The sequence below is a fragment of the Nelumbo lutea genome, chromosome 7 (genome assembly GCF_056320005.1).
Source record: "Nelumbo lutea isolate HS-2025 chromosome 7, American lotus-T2T, whole genome shotgun sequence".
In the NCBI taxonomy this organism is placed as follows: domain Eukaryota; kingdom Viridiplantae; phylum Streptophyta; class Magnoliopsida; order Proteales; family Nelumbonaceae; genus Nelumbo; species Nelumbo lutea.
Genome location: NC_142690.1, coordinates 17691851 through 17710252, shown reverse-complemented (window position 1 = coordinate 17710252; position 18402 = coordinate 17691851). Strand labels below are relative to the sequence as shown.

General features: G+C 35.8%; 1 protein-coding gene across 5 annotated transcripts; it reads right to left on the bottom strand.

Annotated features, from left to right (window-relative positions):
- Positions 1-1337: 1337 nt before the first annotated feature.
- LOC148845413 (uncharacterized) lies at positions 1338-18340 on the bottom strand. 5 transcript variants are annotated; one of them, XM_088955604.1, is made up of 12 exons: positions 18086-18340; positions 17645-17991; positions 14328-14420; positions 13981-14206; positions 12368-13881; positions 11734-11811; positions 11487-11554; positions 9065-9183; positions 4632-4768; positions 2273-2420; positions 2027-2186; positions 1338-1737 (listed from the first exon to the last, which is right to left on the bottom strand). In XM_088955604.1, exons 7-12 carry the CDS (start codon positions 11497-11499, stop codon positions 1646-1648), a joined length of 669 nt encoding a protein of 222 aa, XP_088811730.1. In that variant the 5' UTR covers positions 11500-11554; positions 11734-11811; positions 12368-13881; positions 13981-14206; positions 14328-14420; positions 17645-17991; positions 18086-18340; the 3' UTR covers positions 1338-1645. The 5 variants fall into 5 exon arrangements, with proteins under 5 accessions (XP_088811730.1, XP_088811731.1, XP_088811732.1 ...); XM_088955605.1 differs by having other exon boundaries at positions 14328-14415; XM_088955606.1 differs by lacking the exon at positions 14328-14420 and having other exon boundaries at positions 18086-18313.
- Positions 18341-18402: the final 62 nt, after the last annotated feature.

Here is an 18402-nt window from a genome sequence, read left to right as displayed (position 1 = left end):
TGATTGCAGGTATGTATTAGATTACAAATTTGATACCGGATTTATCGTTGGTGACAATTGAATGGAAATCTCACCTTGTAGAACTGCAAATTGTTGGGCAGAACCGGATGAATGACAAAGTTGTGAAGAGATTCTCTCGCACTAGCTCAACTGTAAATACACTGCTGATTCAGATTATATTGTATAGAAAACAGTGTAGAGGTCACATTGCCCTCATCAAATATTGCCTTAACCACCATACATAAAGATATGATTATATGAGAGAAGGGTGCAGAGTGTTTGAATGAATTTGACTGTATTCAAAGTGGGTACCTCCTGATCTTATTCTATACTGATAGAATTATAGAGGGAAGCTCATTACATGTTCTTGGTTACATGTTTTTTTCTATATTTTTTAGAAAATTTTCTAAATTTTTTAAAAAATTCCATATTTTTCGGAATTTTCTGTACTTTTTGTATTTTCTGTGTTTTATTATTTTTGTTTTTTTCATATGTTTTTCTTCTTCCTATATTTTTTATGTATTTTTTGTATTTTATTTAAATTTCAATGGTATTTTTTATTATATATAAATATTTTTTGTTCTTTATTTATTTATGACATCACTGGTCAAACCGTTCAAGCCGGACGGTTGAACTGCCAAACTGGAAAATAGTGCCCTGACCGGTTTGGTTTTAAAAACCGTGCCATATACATAACCAACAACATGCTTTCTGTAAGATTTTGTTTTAAGAACCAAATAGTTTTCGAACCAGCTGGTTTTGTTTTGTTTGGAACCGGCGACCAAAAAACAAACAATTCACATTAGAGAAATCTCCCTCATCCCCTAGTTTACAGCAACAGTTAGGCACAAGCTTCAAGCAACCGTAATGGAAAGAATTGATATAAACATGCCTCGAAAGAAAGTGCGTTCCACAACATTGGCCCCATGTTATTTATCAAAAAATAAATAAAACAAAACAAAACAAAAAACATTGGCCCCATCTCAGTGAGGTGAATTTTACAACAAAATCAGTGTTTCTTTTGACATCCATTTAGCAAGAGTCGATATTCGGTCAGTTTCGCTCAGTCTGCAAGAACGAAACCTACCAGAGAACAAGAAATAGATGTCTGGTTTCATCTAATGCAGAAGGCAGTAAAATACTACACTTGCACTACATTCTAGTCCGATGATATCCAATGCAGGAAGCAGAAGTAAAGACAACGCACATTCAAACAGCCCACCAACACCCAGAAAGAAGCACACTGCTCTTTAATGAGAAATAATCAAATACGAAATAACTACTGAAAGAAAGGGAAAACAGGACGAAACAAAAAATAATAATAATAAAGAGTTGAGTAGCACATAAATTCTAAACCTGTAAATGTAAAGATGTATTTAAATAATCCGGTACAATTATGACACATCATATTATATGGGTATTGCGAGCATCATCAACTAAACGACGAAAAAAACCGATCGCCAAACAATGGTAACCCAAGACCCTTTCGTCTTATTGAACAAACCGCAAATTAGAACACTCTCAAATCGATCTCCAGGATTAGGAGATGGCAAGGCCTAAGGATCCTCACCTTTTAGTTTATGATTGAATTCAGCTGTTGGATCCTAATCTACAGTTCAAATGGAGTGTTCCTACAAGCAAGCACTCACATGAAATCATAGTCATCAAGAGCATCATAAGTATCGACGACAACATCGTCTACTTGCTTCTCGATATGAAGCTGTTTCTTTTTGACACCTGAACAAATAGACACAGAACACAATTAGGAAAAAGACCAATCTGCAAGTAACGAAAAAATGAAGACATTTGAAGAAATCCCACGAATGGCGCACTAGTGACAAATTCAATCAATGTCATAGTGAGCCTGCCTAATGAGATAACTTGATAATAGATATCAGATAACCTATATACCCAAACTTTGTCACAACCACATTTGCTTCCCATTCTGAACATGGATATGACATTTTTCCACTGGTGTACCTCAATTATTTTACTCAAGATTCAGAAGTATGACCAACATGCTTACCTGTTTTCTTTTTACCCGCATTGGCTTCTTTCTCTGCCTTGAGCTTTTCATTTGCAATTGCTGTGATAGATGAAGCAACCTCTTTTGCATCTGCTGCTTTCAGAGCTGTCATTGATAGTCTCATTACTGTTTTGAGGAGGGTTATGTAATGGAAACTCTTCTGAAAAAGTAGAACACAATTGATTCGTGAATCCCATATCTTTCATTATCAATTAACAGAGATACAGAAAAGTAATACACACAAACCTCATATGGCCGTAGTTTATAAGAAACAAGCTCTGCATATTCTAAGAAGTCATTTTCAGATTTGGGGATGAAATTATCAAGTGTCTTCTCATCACCCCTCTTAGCAAAGAGTTCTGTTGTGGATTTGTAGTCCGCTTCTTCCACAAGCCTGACAGAAATACAGACATCAATGAGCTCTTGGTTCATTGATTTGATCAAATAATACCGTTATGATTGAGAGGAAGTAGCAGTATCTACTCAAGACATTAAAAGTCAGTATCTGTTGAATCAAGAGTTGACAGCAAATCAACAACTCTCTTTATTATGGGCAATCTATTCCATCTCTACTTACAAAAAATCAAGACAATAAGCCTTGGGATATGAAGGGCATTGCTTGGAAAAATAAAAACATGTATCACATTAGGCATAGAGAAGTACATCATAAAGTACTACAATTTTTTCCATTTAGAGTTTTAAAAGCCACCCTTACAAATGGCTGCATGAATGCCGAAGCTGTGAGGTGCAAGTCCATGGCAATTGCAATTTGCAACATGCTGGGCTGCTGACATAAATAGTACACCTTTTGATTCCCACGTCAAAATTGATATGATCTTTGTATGCCGTTGTAATGTTGAAGCTAAAAGGAGGAATGAAGGAACATCCCAATAAAAGTGCCTTGGGAGTTCGAAACTTAAGCTACTAAACAGGACAAAATGACAAAATTTTGACATAATACATTGTTCAGGCATATTACATATACAAGGATAAATGCATAAGTTGATTTAAGGGCTCAAACTTTAACAATGGATATGGCACTGAACAAAATGAAATGGAAAAACAGGATTCATGTAACCAACCCCATATAGTTGGGACAAGGCTCAGATGATGGTATGATAAGCCAGCACTACATCCATATATATTTGCTGTGGTTATAGATCTACTAAGGTGGTCCCATGATGTTTTAAATGCAAAGCTATGAACAATGGAGAAATGCTTTAGAGTAAAACAAAATACATGTATTGCAATTCTAGTAAAATATTAGTCACAATTTGGGTGCAGTTAAAGTCATTATCAGGAGTTACCCCAAACTAACCACTTCCGGTACCTTGGATCATTCAACCATAATAAGGGAGAAATTAAAGAGGATGTAGTCTTAAGCATCGTAGTCAGAGCTAGAGATGCACCTAGTTAGTCATGCAGTCAGTGTGGCTCTTAGTTGACTAGGTTGTTAATCATTGGTCAACTAGCCGACCAAACCAATGCTTAGCCATCCCAAGTATTAACCGGATGATTGGTGAAGTCGTTAGTATGGCTCTCAGTTGACTAGTAGATGATTAGTAACGCTTTGGTGACACTATTTTTCATTGTTGGTAACAGGGAAAGATTAGAGTTGATTAGCTGTTAAGAAAACAATAAGCAAGAGAACAGGCCATAAGCAGCACCACAATATAAAATGTCATTTCGCTATTTTTTTCTTTTTAGTAACTAAAAAATTATGCTACATTAATATAAGAAAAAGAAAATTAACCATAATAAAAACTATTCTATAACCATAGGATCACAAAGAAAAAAATAGGATGGTATACCCACAACACCACCATCCTATTAGAGTTAATATTAAGTTTGAAGAGCATCTCTCAGATTGATATGCACTAATCTGTCCAAGTTTCCCAACTGTCTACTTTTTCTCAACCTATAAAAGCCAATTCTCAATGACAGAAACCTAATCCAGATCAAGGGATGGTTCAATTGAGTGAATATCAAATTCAACAGATTGATTATTTTTTGTACAAGATCAAGTAATCAACCACAAATAAGACCCTCCAATATGGATAAGCTTGCAGCTCATCATATATTTTCTCTTGTGCCACTTATATGATTCAATCATAACTTGAATTGTCAATCATTAATTAGGAACTTGTCCTTTCCTTTCTATGTGTTTTTTATGCAACTTTATACCTTGATCTTTATTATCAATAAAAATAAAATATATTGAAACCGAATGGTAAATGTGCATGTAATCAAGGGGTTGTCAGTGTCAGTTCTAAATGCTACTTTTTTTACCACAATTATCATATATTTTTCCTTGCACCGATTATCAGAACTTGAATTGCCTGTCATCATATTGGAAACTTGTCCTTTTACTTCTAATATGTGTTCTGTATAAAATTTTATACCCTGATTTCTATTATCAATCAAAGATAAATATATCAAAGTACAATATCAAATGCATGTAATAAAGGTGTTATCAATGTCAGTTATAAATGCTACTTCTTAGAACTCAAATTCATGCCTAAAATACTAAATTTCTCCAAACACAAGACACATGCATAAAATAGCTGTATGTCCAAATGAGAAACAAAACAGCAAAGAATTTTACCTTTGTTGTCGAAGCTTTTCAGCAACAGGATCCAAGGGCTCTTCGACTTTTACTTCTGCAGTTTTTCCCTTATTTTCACTAGGCTTTACTGCCGATTTTTTTGGGATCTTTTCCACAGGAGGTTCTAGTTTAGGTGCCTGACCACACAATTTTGAAATATAAAATAAAACCATCATGAGTGCCAATCTTTTTAAAAAATTATGGTCTTGCAAACAATATGTGCTAATCACAATGCAACCTCACAAAAATCTATAGCATTGCAGTGGCTTAGTCCAAAACTAGCATCACCAAAGATGTGAAACAGTGGTGGCTTCGCAAATGCCAATAATAGCAAGGATGCTACAATCCCAATGTTGCCGCACCATACACTTCCAGCTCATACAAACATGGTGAAAATGCAATTATTCAACAAGCACCAAGAACAACATGGTAATCAAGGCAGCTAGGCAAGAGTAGGTATCAGTGTACCCCACCTTATAGAATACTTACTTAGGCAGTGGTTTTCTTGACAGATAAGACCTATAATTACTAAAGTATAATCCATGTAGAGATGTCCTGCAACTTTAATTAATTGTTATTTGACATTGAAAAACACTAAAAAGAAAGTCAGTAATAATGAATTTTTCATATAAAGCAGCAAGGCACATAATATTAGGTAATGCTATCATCATCATATAAGCTTTATCCCAACCATATGGTATCAGCTACAATATCCTGTTTTTCCATGCCATTCTATTCATTGTCATATCTCCTTCAAAAAAATGCCCTTTTCGCCTGCCCCTAGCTCTTCTAGCCCCTTCAACTTGTAACAGGTCATTTCCTTCTTATTAGTGCTATAGTAGTCCTGCATGCACGTGTCCAAACCACATTAATCTACCATCCCTCATTTTACTACCTCTTGGAGATACTCCAAGTCTCCCCCATAGAAATTCATTTCTAGTCTATCCTTTCTAGCATTCCCACTCATCTATCTCAACATTCATAGTTCTGTTACTCATTTTTGAATATGTTTCTTGCGCCCAATACTCTGCTCCATAGAACATTATTGTCCTTACATTCAGCAAAAGCAGAAAAGAACATTTAAAATCACAAATTTCCATATTACAATAATTCAAACAAATAAGACAAACAAAAGCAATAGTACAGTTAATTGAAACAAATAAATAATGGACAACATATTTATATAAAAGGTGGCCCCAGAAGGCACTGTAGCATGTATATGCAAAAAAGGCAAGATATAAAAGGGGCCTCCAGAAAATGTGTTCTAGATAGTTATGCAAGATAGATCATAGCCTCATAGATGCCCATATATATTGTATTGGTTTAAGTGCAATTGAGAGAATATTGGATCCTTTTTTTTGTTTTGGTAAAGGTAAAGTAATTTTATTCAGCTCAAAAAAACATACAAGCTGGGTTCAGACTTCAGACCCAGAAGGGCAGAATGAAAACCACAGTAGTTACACTCTCCCATCAGGAATTAGAGCAAGAGAAAGAAGACAAATTCAGACTTTTGAATTCCTCAGATAGCCCTCTGAATGATATCTTCAGGACTTTTAGCTTTATTACAGAAAATTCTACTATTCATCTCAGCCCAAATGGACCATAAGACAGCAGCAGGAATAGTCCTCCACACCAGGCTCCCTTTCTTGCTTAGGCCTCTCACGTTCCAACAACAAAGAAGATCCTTAACTAATCTAGGCATTACCCACATGAAATCCAGGGCTCTGAGAAAGTGTCCCCAAATCTGAGAGGAAAATGGACAATGAATACATAAATGATCTGTCGAATCAGCATGTTGCCTGCAAAGACTACATGAAAGATCCATGACCTGGATGCCCCTCCTCACCAGATTAACTCTGGAAAGACATTTGTCAAGGGCCATCGTCCAAATCAGAAAGTTGACTTTTGAAGGACTTATAGGATTCCAGGTCTGTGAGAGAATAATGGATATTTGTTCATCCAAAGTTGAGGATAGAAAGAGTTCCATGGTAAGAAAATTTGGTCACACTTAAAATTAGTGGACAAGGATTTATAAAATGTAAATTCTTTTCTTCAAAGAGATACATTTTCCTTTTGCTTTGATTGTACTCGCTTTTCCTTTGAATGAAGTTTTCCATTTTATTCATTTTATTACAAAACTTTCAAGCAAACAAGTATTTCTAGAACAAATCCATCCAATTCTAGAATCATAAGAGTATGCAAATTCAGCTACATTGGGTCCTTACATTGGCTACAATGAAATAATTTGAGATATTTGTAGTGCCCAAAAAAGGTTGTTGCATCATGTTCAAAACAATTGTCACATAGAGACCATCAAATTGGCTGCTGAAATATTGGATCGGTTTTATTGATTCAAAAACGATCCTTTAAACATCCTTTCTCTAGTACCAAAAAAAAATGTCCTTTTCTATAGTGAATAACAATGAACTTGTTAATTAGAATCAAGAAAAGTTCGAGAAAAATATCAAAGCAAGGAAAGTGTAAAAGTGAGAAAAAAATTGATCAGTAACAATGACTTTCCATTAGTAGAAGTGAAAAATAATTACACACCAGGACACAACAAAGAAAAAATTAGAATACTGCCTAACACATCTTATTTCTAGTGACTCCTTGCTTGGCTAAGGGACCTGCAAAGCCATTTGCAGATCTTCTTACCCAAGATAATGAAGATCCTACATGCCAAGAAATACACCCAACCTCCCTCAAGGCCTGTCTATGTGTCCACATGCCTAGGCTGCTAGGCTTCCCTTTTGTTTATTGTAGTATGGTTCCATTTGTGATTTTCTTGGGCATTTGGAAGAATAGGAACAGAAAGAGCTTTAATGGGAAGCAGAAAACAATAGAAGAATTATGCATACTTTTAGTCCTTTTTTATGGACTGGCTAATTTCCATACAAGAAAAAATCATTAAAATGAAAATAACATTACAATCACTCTACTGTCAAGCAGACACCAGAAAGCACATCAAAAAAAACTTTCAAAATCACAATCTTGAAGTTCAAGAACATCCCAAAAATTATCTTCTAGATCTGAAGCATTCACTGGCAACTGGCAAATGATATTTGATGTATGTAATTTTTTATGTTTTTTATTTTCTATATCATGGTAGAAGCTTTTAACCATTTCTGTATCATGTCTTCAAAATTTTTTTTTTTTGATAGGAAATGGTAACATTCATTGATGAAAGTACAAATATCACCACCCAAAGGATGGTTGGAGAAGCCAAAACAAAATTAGCCTTACAAACAAGCCCAAAACAAAGCCTCCCTATTAACTCCTTGCTTAGCTAAAGTGTCATCCATTCCATTTGCAGACCTTCTTACCCATTTAAATTGCACCCCAATCTCCCTAGCTAAGCTTACAATTTCTTTTAGTGACTCTCTAAGTGACCACACTCCCAGGTTTCTAGCTTGCATCCTCCCCATTACCAGCTTGGAATCTCCTTCCACTTCTAAGTGTGGCATTCCCCATTGTTTTGCCAATCTCAAGCCTTGGAGTAAGGCGTTGACTTCTGCTTTTAAGGAATCTCCCACCCCAATTGGGAACAAGTATAGGGCCAAAACTCTTCCTTCCTCGTCTCTGAAAACACCCCCAACTCCCGACAGACCCAGATTACCCAAGGAGCTTCCATCAAAATTTAATTTCACCCTGAACTGAGGCAGTGGGGCCAACTCTCTTGAACTATAGGAGAAGAGGATGAGGATACAGCTATAGAACTCCAACTTATAATTAATTCAACTGGGGAGAAGTCCTTGAATAGTTGCAGAGCTTTCAGCAAATGTAGAATCTTGATGGTAATGCCTTCAACAAGGGCTTCCTTGGATTTTTCTTGCCCATGGAAAATACTTCAAAAATAACATGATATGCTTGTACTGTGTTTTCACTCATTGTCACATTTTGTGATTCTACATCTTTCTACAGTTAGCAAATTGAAGATTTTAGAAAGAATGAAATAGAACATTATATCAAAAGTAATGTCATCTTGGTTAGCCATTAGAAGCTGAAGATAGGTGTTGTCCACCACCAAAAAAACACAAAAAAATAACATTAATCCAAGTTGTATGATGACCCACACCCCAAAAAAAAATCTTTGATTGGTTTCCTAAATCACACAATCTCCCCTTTAATTTTCCATATATGAATGTACAAAACAAGTCATATTCCTCTCCATTCAATAGTTCACGTAGGGAAAAGAGAAAACAATGCATGGTAAAACTTAAAGCCTACCTATTCACATATATTCCATCAGAAAACAAGCAACATCAAAACATGGCCATGCAACCATAAATAAAAAGAAAGCAAATTTGCACTAGGAAGTTAGCGTGTCATTTGCTGCATCCTCATATTAGTTGGTACATAAGACTGGTATTCTACATACATTATTTCTAAAATAAACAAATACAAGGATGACCTAAAACAGTTAAGAATTGTACCGGTGCAGGCTCATCTTCATCCTCCCAAGAATCCTTCACATCATCTTCTTCTACATCTTCATCATCCCATAAATTTTTGGGTTGCTCCTTTTTAAGAACAGGTGGAACTGGCTCATCCTCTGTAACAATCCAGGTGTCATTGATAAATTTAGTGGTTGCTTAAGCTATCTAAACAACATCCAATGAATAGAGTTAAAAAGTTGTAGGAAAAACAAAACGGCTCACTATTTTGAAAGCATACAAGGTAAAATTCAAAGTTCAAAATCCTACAAAAAGTCATCAATTTCATCCCTAAATATTGTGGGTCCCTTTGGTTGAGATGCTAGATTGCTAGGTACTATTTTCATTTCTAAACAAGTACATACAGTAAGGGCATCATTGAAGAAATTTTCCTTCCAGCATAAGTGATGTTCACCTACCCTCCATTTTGTCCATCCTGCTCTAATTCTTTGGGTGACATCCTTTTTAATATCTCCCCTGTTATGAATTATCAAACCAAGTTAATGAAAGATGTCACATTGAAGTATCTCTTGATCACCAAGTCCAATTTTGGCTGTAACTTCATTATTTCCTTTCCTTTTATTATCAAATTTAGGGTAATCCCTATTATTATTAAATATGCATTGTATTTATTATGTTTCAGTCCAATTTATTTTAAAACTTCTTGTTTCTAAAGCATTTTTACAGTTAAATCCATTTAGTTTCATCAACTAATATCATGTCATCAGCAAACAACAGAAACCAGCAAACCTCCTAAAATCCATGACAAATGCAAATGAACAAACGCTACATGATGATTTCTGATGGAGCCTAATTATTACGAGAAACTCTGATAACTCTTCCCTAGATGTTTTAATATTTGTTGTTGCACTATCATAAGCGTCCTTAATTAGGTCCACATTCCTATTAGGTACTCCTTTCTTTTTTAAAACCCACCTTATTATCTTCCTAGGGACTGAATACCATGTGAAGATCTCTATGCTTCTCCCAAAACTTTTTATCAATTGCCTCAATAAATATAGCATCTAGGGTCAATCTCCCTAGCATAAGATAAAATTAGTTTTCTTAACATGCACATTTCACGACATAACCTTTGTTCAATCACTCTTTCCCAAAGTTCCATAGTGTGGCTCATAAGTTTAGTCCCATGATAGTTATTACACTTTTCTATTTTGTTTTTAAATTTGGGCATCATGGTGCTCTTTCCTCATTCATCAAGAATTTCATTTTCTTTTATTATCTTATTTAATAGTTTAGTTAACAATAATAGGCCCTCATCCATAAAAAAAAACAATAATAGGCCCTCCTCTCCCATACACTTTCAGAATTCAGATATCTATTTATCCTAATTCCTTCTTCTTCATCTAATTAAAACCCTTCTTCACCTCAAAAACTTTACTTCTTTCTAGTAATATCAAGCCTACACCTCTTGAAAACATTCATACCTTGGCTTGAAACTAAAGATCCAGAACAGAAGGCAGTAATAATAGGGTCATAGGGAATAAAATAATCTAGGAAACCATTTCCATACAATTGCATTTGATTCCCTCCACAAAGGGGATCTTCTCAAGACTAGAAAAAAAGAGAATATATCATCCCAACCAAAAAGAAAAGAAAATCATTATCACTTACACATAATTATTTCATTATCTTCTAACGTTAGAAATCCAAGCTCCCCATACCACTACATCCATGTTACAACCATGACTACTTTCTTTCAGCAGCCTAGAATGATCGATCAAGAAAAAGCTCTCAAGAGACAAGAATACATCTCCATGCAAAACATCTTGACCAAAAGCTCCCCCATTCACCAGTGCCTACTTCACATCAAATCCCTTAAATGAAGGCCCAAGGTAGTACTAAATATTCTGATCTTGTAAATTTGAGTACCAATAAACTAAGTTTTCCCATGGTACATTTCTTTTATCATCAAAAGTATAAATCCAAATGAAAATCACCATTTTTGCATTATGATAATTGGTAAATCCTAAACTTCATAATTTTAGTGAAGTTCAGAATCATATTTTTACTGAACAGCTTCCTTGACATTATAAAAAAAAAAAATGTATTTCTGTATATATAACCTGAAACTTCAGACCCCACTAATAGTCGCACATAAATCCAACAAACCCTGGTTATTCAGGCCAGTTTTACTCCTTTAAGGTCAAATAGCGACCAAAACAGACAATAATAACCCGAAATAATTACATCAAATTGTCAATGTTTCAAAACCAAGCAGTTACTGATAGTATCAAACCCCATAAGAATACCCATACCCTAGAATCACATAGAAGTTCAATGCAAGATATATGTGCATTTATTATGTAATTTGATAATATACATGTGTGGTTAAAAGAAATGCGTGAGGGGGTATAAAAGAATAACTGAATAAACAATGAATTGAATAGAATATAAACATTACCCCAGTCCTCCATCTTGCTTGAACTCTTCTGCTATTCGATGCGCTGAATGTAAATCAAATTGTGGTTCCTGCATGTGCATAACGACAAATGTGAGAGAAAACTAATTTTAGAAGCTCATGTCTGTAGTACCTAGGATTTGATGGACGAATAAATCACAGTTATAGTATAATTATCAAGGCAACAAGGTAAGGCAACAGACAACAGATTTTGATAGAGGCAATGTAGCAAACAGAATCTATAACATACCCAAAAGCACTTCTTGTTTTCGAAAGAGCTGCTTAAATGAAAAGGTGCGGAAATTTTCTTCAAATCAACTCTGATACACTGCAAAAGAGGGAAATAATCATAATGCAACTTAACTTAAATTAATCTAATATTCTAAACAACATGAAATACTAAAGAAATCCAATTCTAACAGAAACCCTAATCTAAGAACCAGATAATTAAATCAAACTATCAGTTGTTACTAAAACCTTACCCATGTGGCCCTGTCTCAGTCATAACAGAACAGATATGGTTTGCATGAGCAGAAGGGACGGAGCCCCACTGTGTCACTCAGAGAAGAAGGGGAGGAAGATGGGATAGAGACCCCCCCTTTTTTTTGTCTTTAGTGGAAAACATGGAGGATTGACGGAGTGTCAGGTTCAACTCAGAGCCGCCCTGTTTGAGTCTCATTGAAGAAGAAGAAGAAGAAGAAGAAGAAGGAACTCGAAAATTAGGGCAAGAAGATGGGGTGGAACCCCAGTTCAGAAGGAGGAGGGGCGGGGCGCTCTGACTCATAAAAGAAAGGGAAGAAGATGGGCGGAGACGGAGGAAAAAAAAAAGAAGGGGAAGAATAAAAAGCAACAGTAAGAAAAACAAGAACAAGGCGGAAAGATACCTGCTTGACTGGTTCTCTTCTTCGATTATTCACCTTCTCTAGTTCCCTTTGGTCGCCCTCCTCCTTAGATCAATCCCCCTTTAATCGGCTGGTTCAGTCGGCTCTTATTGTTTGTGCTCAAAAGCCGCTGTTGATCGAACCCTAGGACCTGGCTAGCATACGGATACGATAAACACAGACAACAAAACGGTCCGTAAAAATATATAGAAGCGGGTCTGCTAGTCGGGTCATTCAGTGAGCCTTCCCTGTACGACCTGGAATACTTCCACCTGCTTCAGCTTGGAGCCGGATAGGACCCGTATGTGTTCAACGTGGCAAGTGGTCTTATTCATGAGTTAAATTTATCGCAATTTCCATATGCTTGCCAAGTGTCTATTTTTAACTCTTCTTTTCAGACATATTTTACAATCTTAAAAATTAGAATTTTGAACCACGTGGAAGAAGGTCCCACATGTGGTTGGCAATTTGGATCTGCCACGTTACTCCACGTTGAAAAAAGTGGAGTAGATCATCTAGTGGCATGGGTGGAGGGTGTTGTATATCTGAATTGTACATCAAATTGAGAAACCTTTAGATTGGTCTAATAGTGTAAGGATGTCAGGATGAATGTTGGTTTTGTTAAAACCCGAACCCGATAGTGGGACTACCAAACTGAAAATTAGAAATCGATTTGGATTTTTCAATTTGCACCCGATATAAAAGCTGGCAAAGGCCCATGCAACACAAGCGGAACGAAAAATATTTTCTAGAAAAAAAAAATTGTATAAATAAGGGAGGGAGAAAATAGTTTTAGTAAAATCATAAGAATGACAAAGTTGTTTTCACTTGGATAAATTTTTTAAAATATCCTTATTGTTTATTGTTTAGTTAATCGATTAAGTATATCCTTATTATTTGATTATTATCTAATGCTATCCTTATTATTTATGATAACTGATTAGTTATACCCTTAATGTTAGCATCCGTTAATATTCTATCACAATTCGTATATACATGATGTATATTTTTTTTAAAACTCAATTTTATTAGCAACGGCGATAGCTCTCTCCACCTCCAGCCTCTCTCTCTCTAGACTAGCCTTCATCGAATCTGTCAAACCAGTCCTCTCAGTGAAAAGAGGGGAGTGTGATTTATCCTTTAAACACCATCTCCCTCCTCGTTATCCTCCTAGACGTAATCCACGACCACCATGGTGATTCGAAGACAAGCAATGACATGACAGCAATCGCCTGAGACCTCTACTCTTGTAGCGAACGAATAGGGGAGGTGGAGGGAGAATTAAGAGGGGAAAGGGTGGAGGCAGAACAGGTGGCGTTGTCCCCACTGTCAAATTAAATGAAGGGCATCCAGGTTGGTGGGGCTTTCATCAATTATATTACTAGAACATCATCTTCATCGTCATCCAGGTAGAATGGCACCCCATACTGTTCGGCCACGCCCACTCTTCTTGTAAATCTTACAGAGGTAGCATATGGCCCACTCTTCTTGTAAATCTTATAGATAGCATAAGATTCCTGTAACAAAAAGAGGAATAATCAAGATTTAGAAATATAAAAGAAGCAAAACAAGAGCTCCCAACCAAAACCAAAATGTAAACTCAGTGATGTAAAAACCTCAAAGTGTGCTTGGCATTTCTTAAGCTCCTCATCATCCATGGTATATTCGTGCATCACCTAGTCGGTTAGTTGGCCAGTCGGAGCCCGATCCTTATGGAAAACCAAGAGCTTTTTCATGCCTACAGCCCGAAAGTTCGAAATAATGTAGCACACCTTTCCTGGATTGGATCTCAGACTGCTGTACATTTTGTCCCTACGGGTGAAGAAGTACCACTGTTTACCCCTACATTTTCCAACACCCACCCATTCATTCATTCAATTGAACGGAAGAAACCCAAGGGAAGAAAGTTGAGTTTGAGCAGCTAAGAAGAAAAAGTTGAAGTTTAAAGTAAGGAGGTCGGTACTAGGCAAATCCTCTAGATCCAACAGTATCGGTTCAGAAATGAAGAGCATCCACAGATCTTCACAAACTCAGCTTCCAACCATCGTAACCTGTCCTGAACAAATATAGATAACAGATCTGGTAGGTACAGAACCCGAGATGGGATTGTATAGAGAGGAAGTGGAGAGGAAGAACAAAGAAGGGAAGGGGTGGAGGAAGAAGATCACTGTCACTGCCGGAAGTTGCAATGGCAGTGATGATTTTGATCGATGAAGACCAGACTGGACTTTGGTGGTGAAGACCAGACTCAGGAAGATGAAGAACTAGAGGAATTTCTAATTTGACTCGAGGGAAAATTAGACATTTCAGCCCTTCCGTCAATATTTTAACGGTAATTTTTCAAAACAGTAAAGATAATGCTAGACAATAATCAAACAGTAAGAGTATACTTAGTCAATTAGCTAAACCATAAGGGTAGTTTAAAAAAATTACCATTTTCACGTTATTGCTACAGGTCGATATATATTTACAAGGGTACACAAATAAAATTACTTGGTTTCGTCTATTCATATTGTCAATCACATATAAGTAGTTATTCCAAATCAATTAACATAGAACATAGTTTTCCAATAAGTATAATAATTAGAATGGGTCATGATGTTTGAGTTCGGCTTCCGTCAGGGAAAAGCCCACTGGAGCAGCCTTTGCAGCCTTGTGTTGAGAATATCTCTGTACTTGTTCACTTTATTTTATGGGGAGATATTCCCAATGCAAGGTTGAAAAGTGTAGGCATGGGCTTGCCTTAGACAAAAGCTGGTCTCATGAAATTCTCGTGGAAAAATGGTAAGGAACTTAGGCTGTGTTTGGTTTGAAGTAAAAAATAAGAAAAGGAAGGGAAAGGCAGGAAAGATTTGTAAAGGTTTCCCTACCTTTCCCTACATTTTCCTTCAAACTAAACATTGCATTAAGGTATATTCTATCCTCTAAATAAATAAATCATGAAAGATAGGCTAGAAAAATTCTTCATATATGATGGCACAATGTAGAGTTCTTAATGTTATGACTTCGGAGTTCATTAACTCCTCAACCTATTTGTGTTTCTCTTTAATAAGAGATACGCTAGAAAATCCTTGCATTTCTCTCACACCATAGACCCCCACAAAATTGCTCCGTGTACGCAATGCCACAAAATTCATCATCTTTGTTTTGAACAAATCAGCCACTTCAAGACGTGGTATCCATTCTCTTCCAACCAACGAAAAAAGTGTTATAACTTATGACACCTGTTTTAGCCATATCATCAGGTTTTAACTTATGATACCACTTCAAGACGTGGTATCCATTCTTGTCTTGTACATGAAGAACGTGTTTGGGACCTGCACGGTTTAGAATGAAATTTCCTTAGTAGTTTACACCTTTTGACCATTTCTCCATGGATTTTTTATGTGAAATGACAAAGAAAAGATATAATATTATCACATACTTGGGTATTCATCAAATCAAATCAAAGGATTTTTCACCTAATAAACCTATTGTAACTGTAGAATAAAGAATCTTACTTGCTAATTAATTGTAGAATAATGAATCTTACCTGATAGCTTCACAATACATGAAATAAAATCAGGCCTTAGACCTTGCGAGTGCAAAATATCAAGAAAATGAAAAGAAAAAAAAATCTATAAATAAGTAAAGAATCAAGGAAAATCCCAAATTAAAAGAGAAATGTAGAACCTGAGTATGAATCTTGAGGGGCAAAGTCACTTAGAGGGAACAGAAAAACATATTTGCTTATCCATATGGAAAGCAAATGCTAGTTTCATTTAAATATAGGATATACTTCTATCAGTCATGCCTTTGTGGATAGCAAGAAACTACATTTTGGCATCGATAAGACAAGCCAATGTTATTTTCCTTGATATAATTAAAGAAAACAACTTGGAACTTATCCAAGTCGTAATAATTATACATGTAGCATATATGTAACTGTCTCAAAACCTGGAAAAGAAAATTATAAACTCAAATTAAAAAAAAAAAAAAAACAAGGATGAGACTTAAGGAATCAAAATAAACTAAAGTACTTCTATCAAAAAAAAAAAAAAACTAAAGTACAAATACCATTGTTGTAACATGGAAAATTAACTACAACATGCAAGCTCAAAGATGCATAATGCACACAAACAAAAGGGTACGAGATGCCTATCTCCAAGTGTTTTTGTGCGTTGGTATTAATGCCCATGGATGGTTAAATGTCATGATGTATCAATAACTAATGAATAGAAATAGGAAATCTATTGAGTGATGCATAATCATCAATAATTGGACAATATAAGAAAAAAGGTTAAGCCCATCCCAACAAATTAGGTTTTGGATAGTACATTACTTTTGTACCAGAGTAAATTTTATATATTAAGTGGTAGAACCATTTATGTTAGACTAGAGTTGAAATAATCCACACCCAATCAACGGAAAGAGAAGACTGAGAAAAACCAATGGAATTAAATACACAACAATATTCCAATGCTTCTCCTAACAACAGTTGTAGGTGCAATTATAGTTGTTCAGAGAAAAAATTTAGGGTAAGGAAAAAAAAAATAAAAATAGATGACTCTTATCAAATATAGCCCCTAAACATAAGATAAAAGGTAGAAAATATGCAAAATGTTATACTATGAGCACTTGTATCGAATTTATTGAATAACTCGGCACAATGGTAAGTCATAGATATAAGGAACATATATGCCACAAATCGACCTGACTACAAACTAAGCCAATATACATATATAATTAAAGCAAACAATAAAACACAGACTCATCTGTAATCAGTGGCACAAATCAACATACCTATACATAGAGAGGGAAACTAGATATAAGGAACATTAGTGGCACAAATCAACCTGACAACAAACTAAGCCAACATAGCAAACAATAAAATATTGAAGAAAGTCTAGGCCCATACCTGAAATATTTTAAGTTACAGAACCAAAGATCAAAAGCATACAGATCACCCCATGGAGGGGAAAGAATAAGAAATTTTAAGAGAAACAGAGAAACAATAGCACAACGCGCAACAAAAGAACAGAGGGGAAAAGGAAAAAAAAAAAACAAAGGAATAACAGAGTAAGAAAACCAAGAGAAACAACTAAAGAAGAAAACCACGAAACAACAACTAAAGAAGAATAATTAGTATGTGTTATAAATAGATACACGAAAGTACAATTCCATGTGAAGGGAAAGACAATTATAAGATACAATTCCACGAAAGTATAAAAGCCAAATCCAATTATAAGGTACAAAAATCTTCAAAATAATTCAAAGAGGTAGTGGATGGAAAAGGATTACCATGCATTCTGAACTTAAGGAAGCCATGTGAGGGATTCTCCCGTAAGCATGCCATAGAATCAATTGAATACAAAGTTCCGTCGATGGTGTGCAAATGCCAAGCTGAGCATATAAAAAATGAAACTAAAAAACCCTAGGTTTTACCAGAGAGGGATGCTAGAGAGAGAGAGAGGATGATGAGAAGGAGAAACAGAGGGATCGAAGAGCGGGGGCCCTAGGGTTTAGCTCAAAACAGAAATAGGACGAGCAACTCTGGGCATTATTGTCAAGAAGGAGGGAAAGAGAAACAAAGTGGTTGGTGCCATGCAGATGGAGCATTCGAGAAACCCTCTCCCCCCTTCGTATTTCTGAATCAAAAAGATTGTCTTAGTTAGTTGTTCCTCCAAGAAAACCAATATTATTGAGAAAAGAAAGTAACAGAGAACTAAACATGAGGCTCACATTGGTGTATTAGGTAACGAAGCCTAGTAAGATGAGCTTAGTAGAGGAAGAAGAAACCTCAGAACTCCCAACGTCAATGTCGCCTAGAGAATATTATCAAACATCTGTTGACAAAGCCTATCATCACCAAGAAAGCCTTCTCCCCAGGCATGGTCTGTCTTGATCAAAATGGAGGGAGATAGAATGAAAGTTGATTCAGAGAGGAGAGACTCAGTGCTGACTGCAAACGATAGTGTGCTTGAGAAGCCCAAACACATATCACACGTTGGAGGGGGGACCGCATACAAAATAATGGCATTTTCTCGCACGCTCACTTG

Coding starts and splice junctions, on each gene's coding strand:
- LOC148845413 (XM_088955604.1), bottom strand. Junction 2,421..4,631: donor GAAAAGCTTCGACAACAAAG/GTAAAATTCTTT, acceptor TATTTCTGTCAG/GCTTGTGGAAGAAGCGGACT. Junction 2,187..2,272: donor ATAAACTACGGCCATATGAG/GTTTGTGTGTAT, acceptor CTACTTTTTCAG/AAGAGTTTCCATTACATAAC.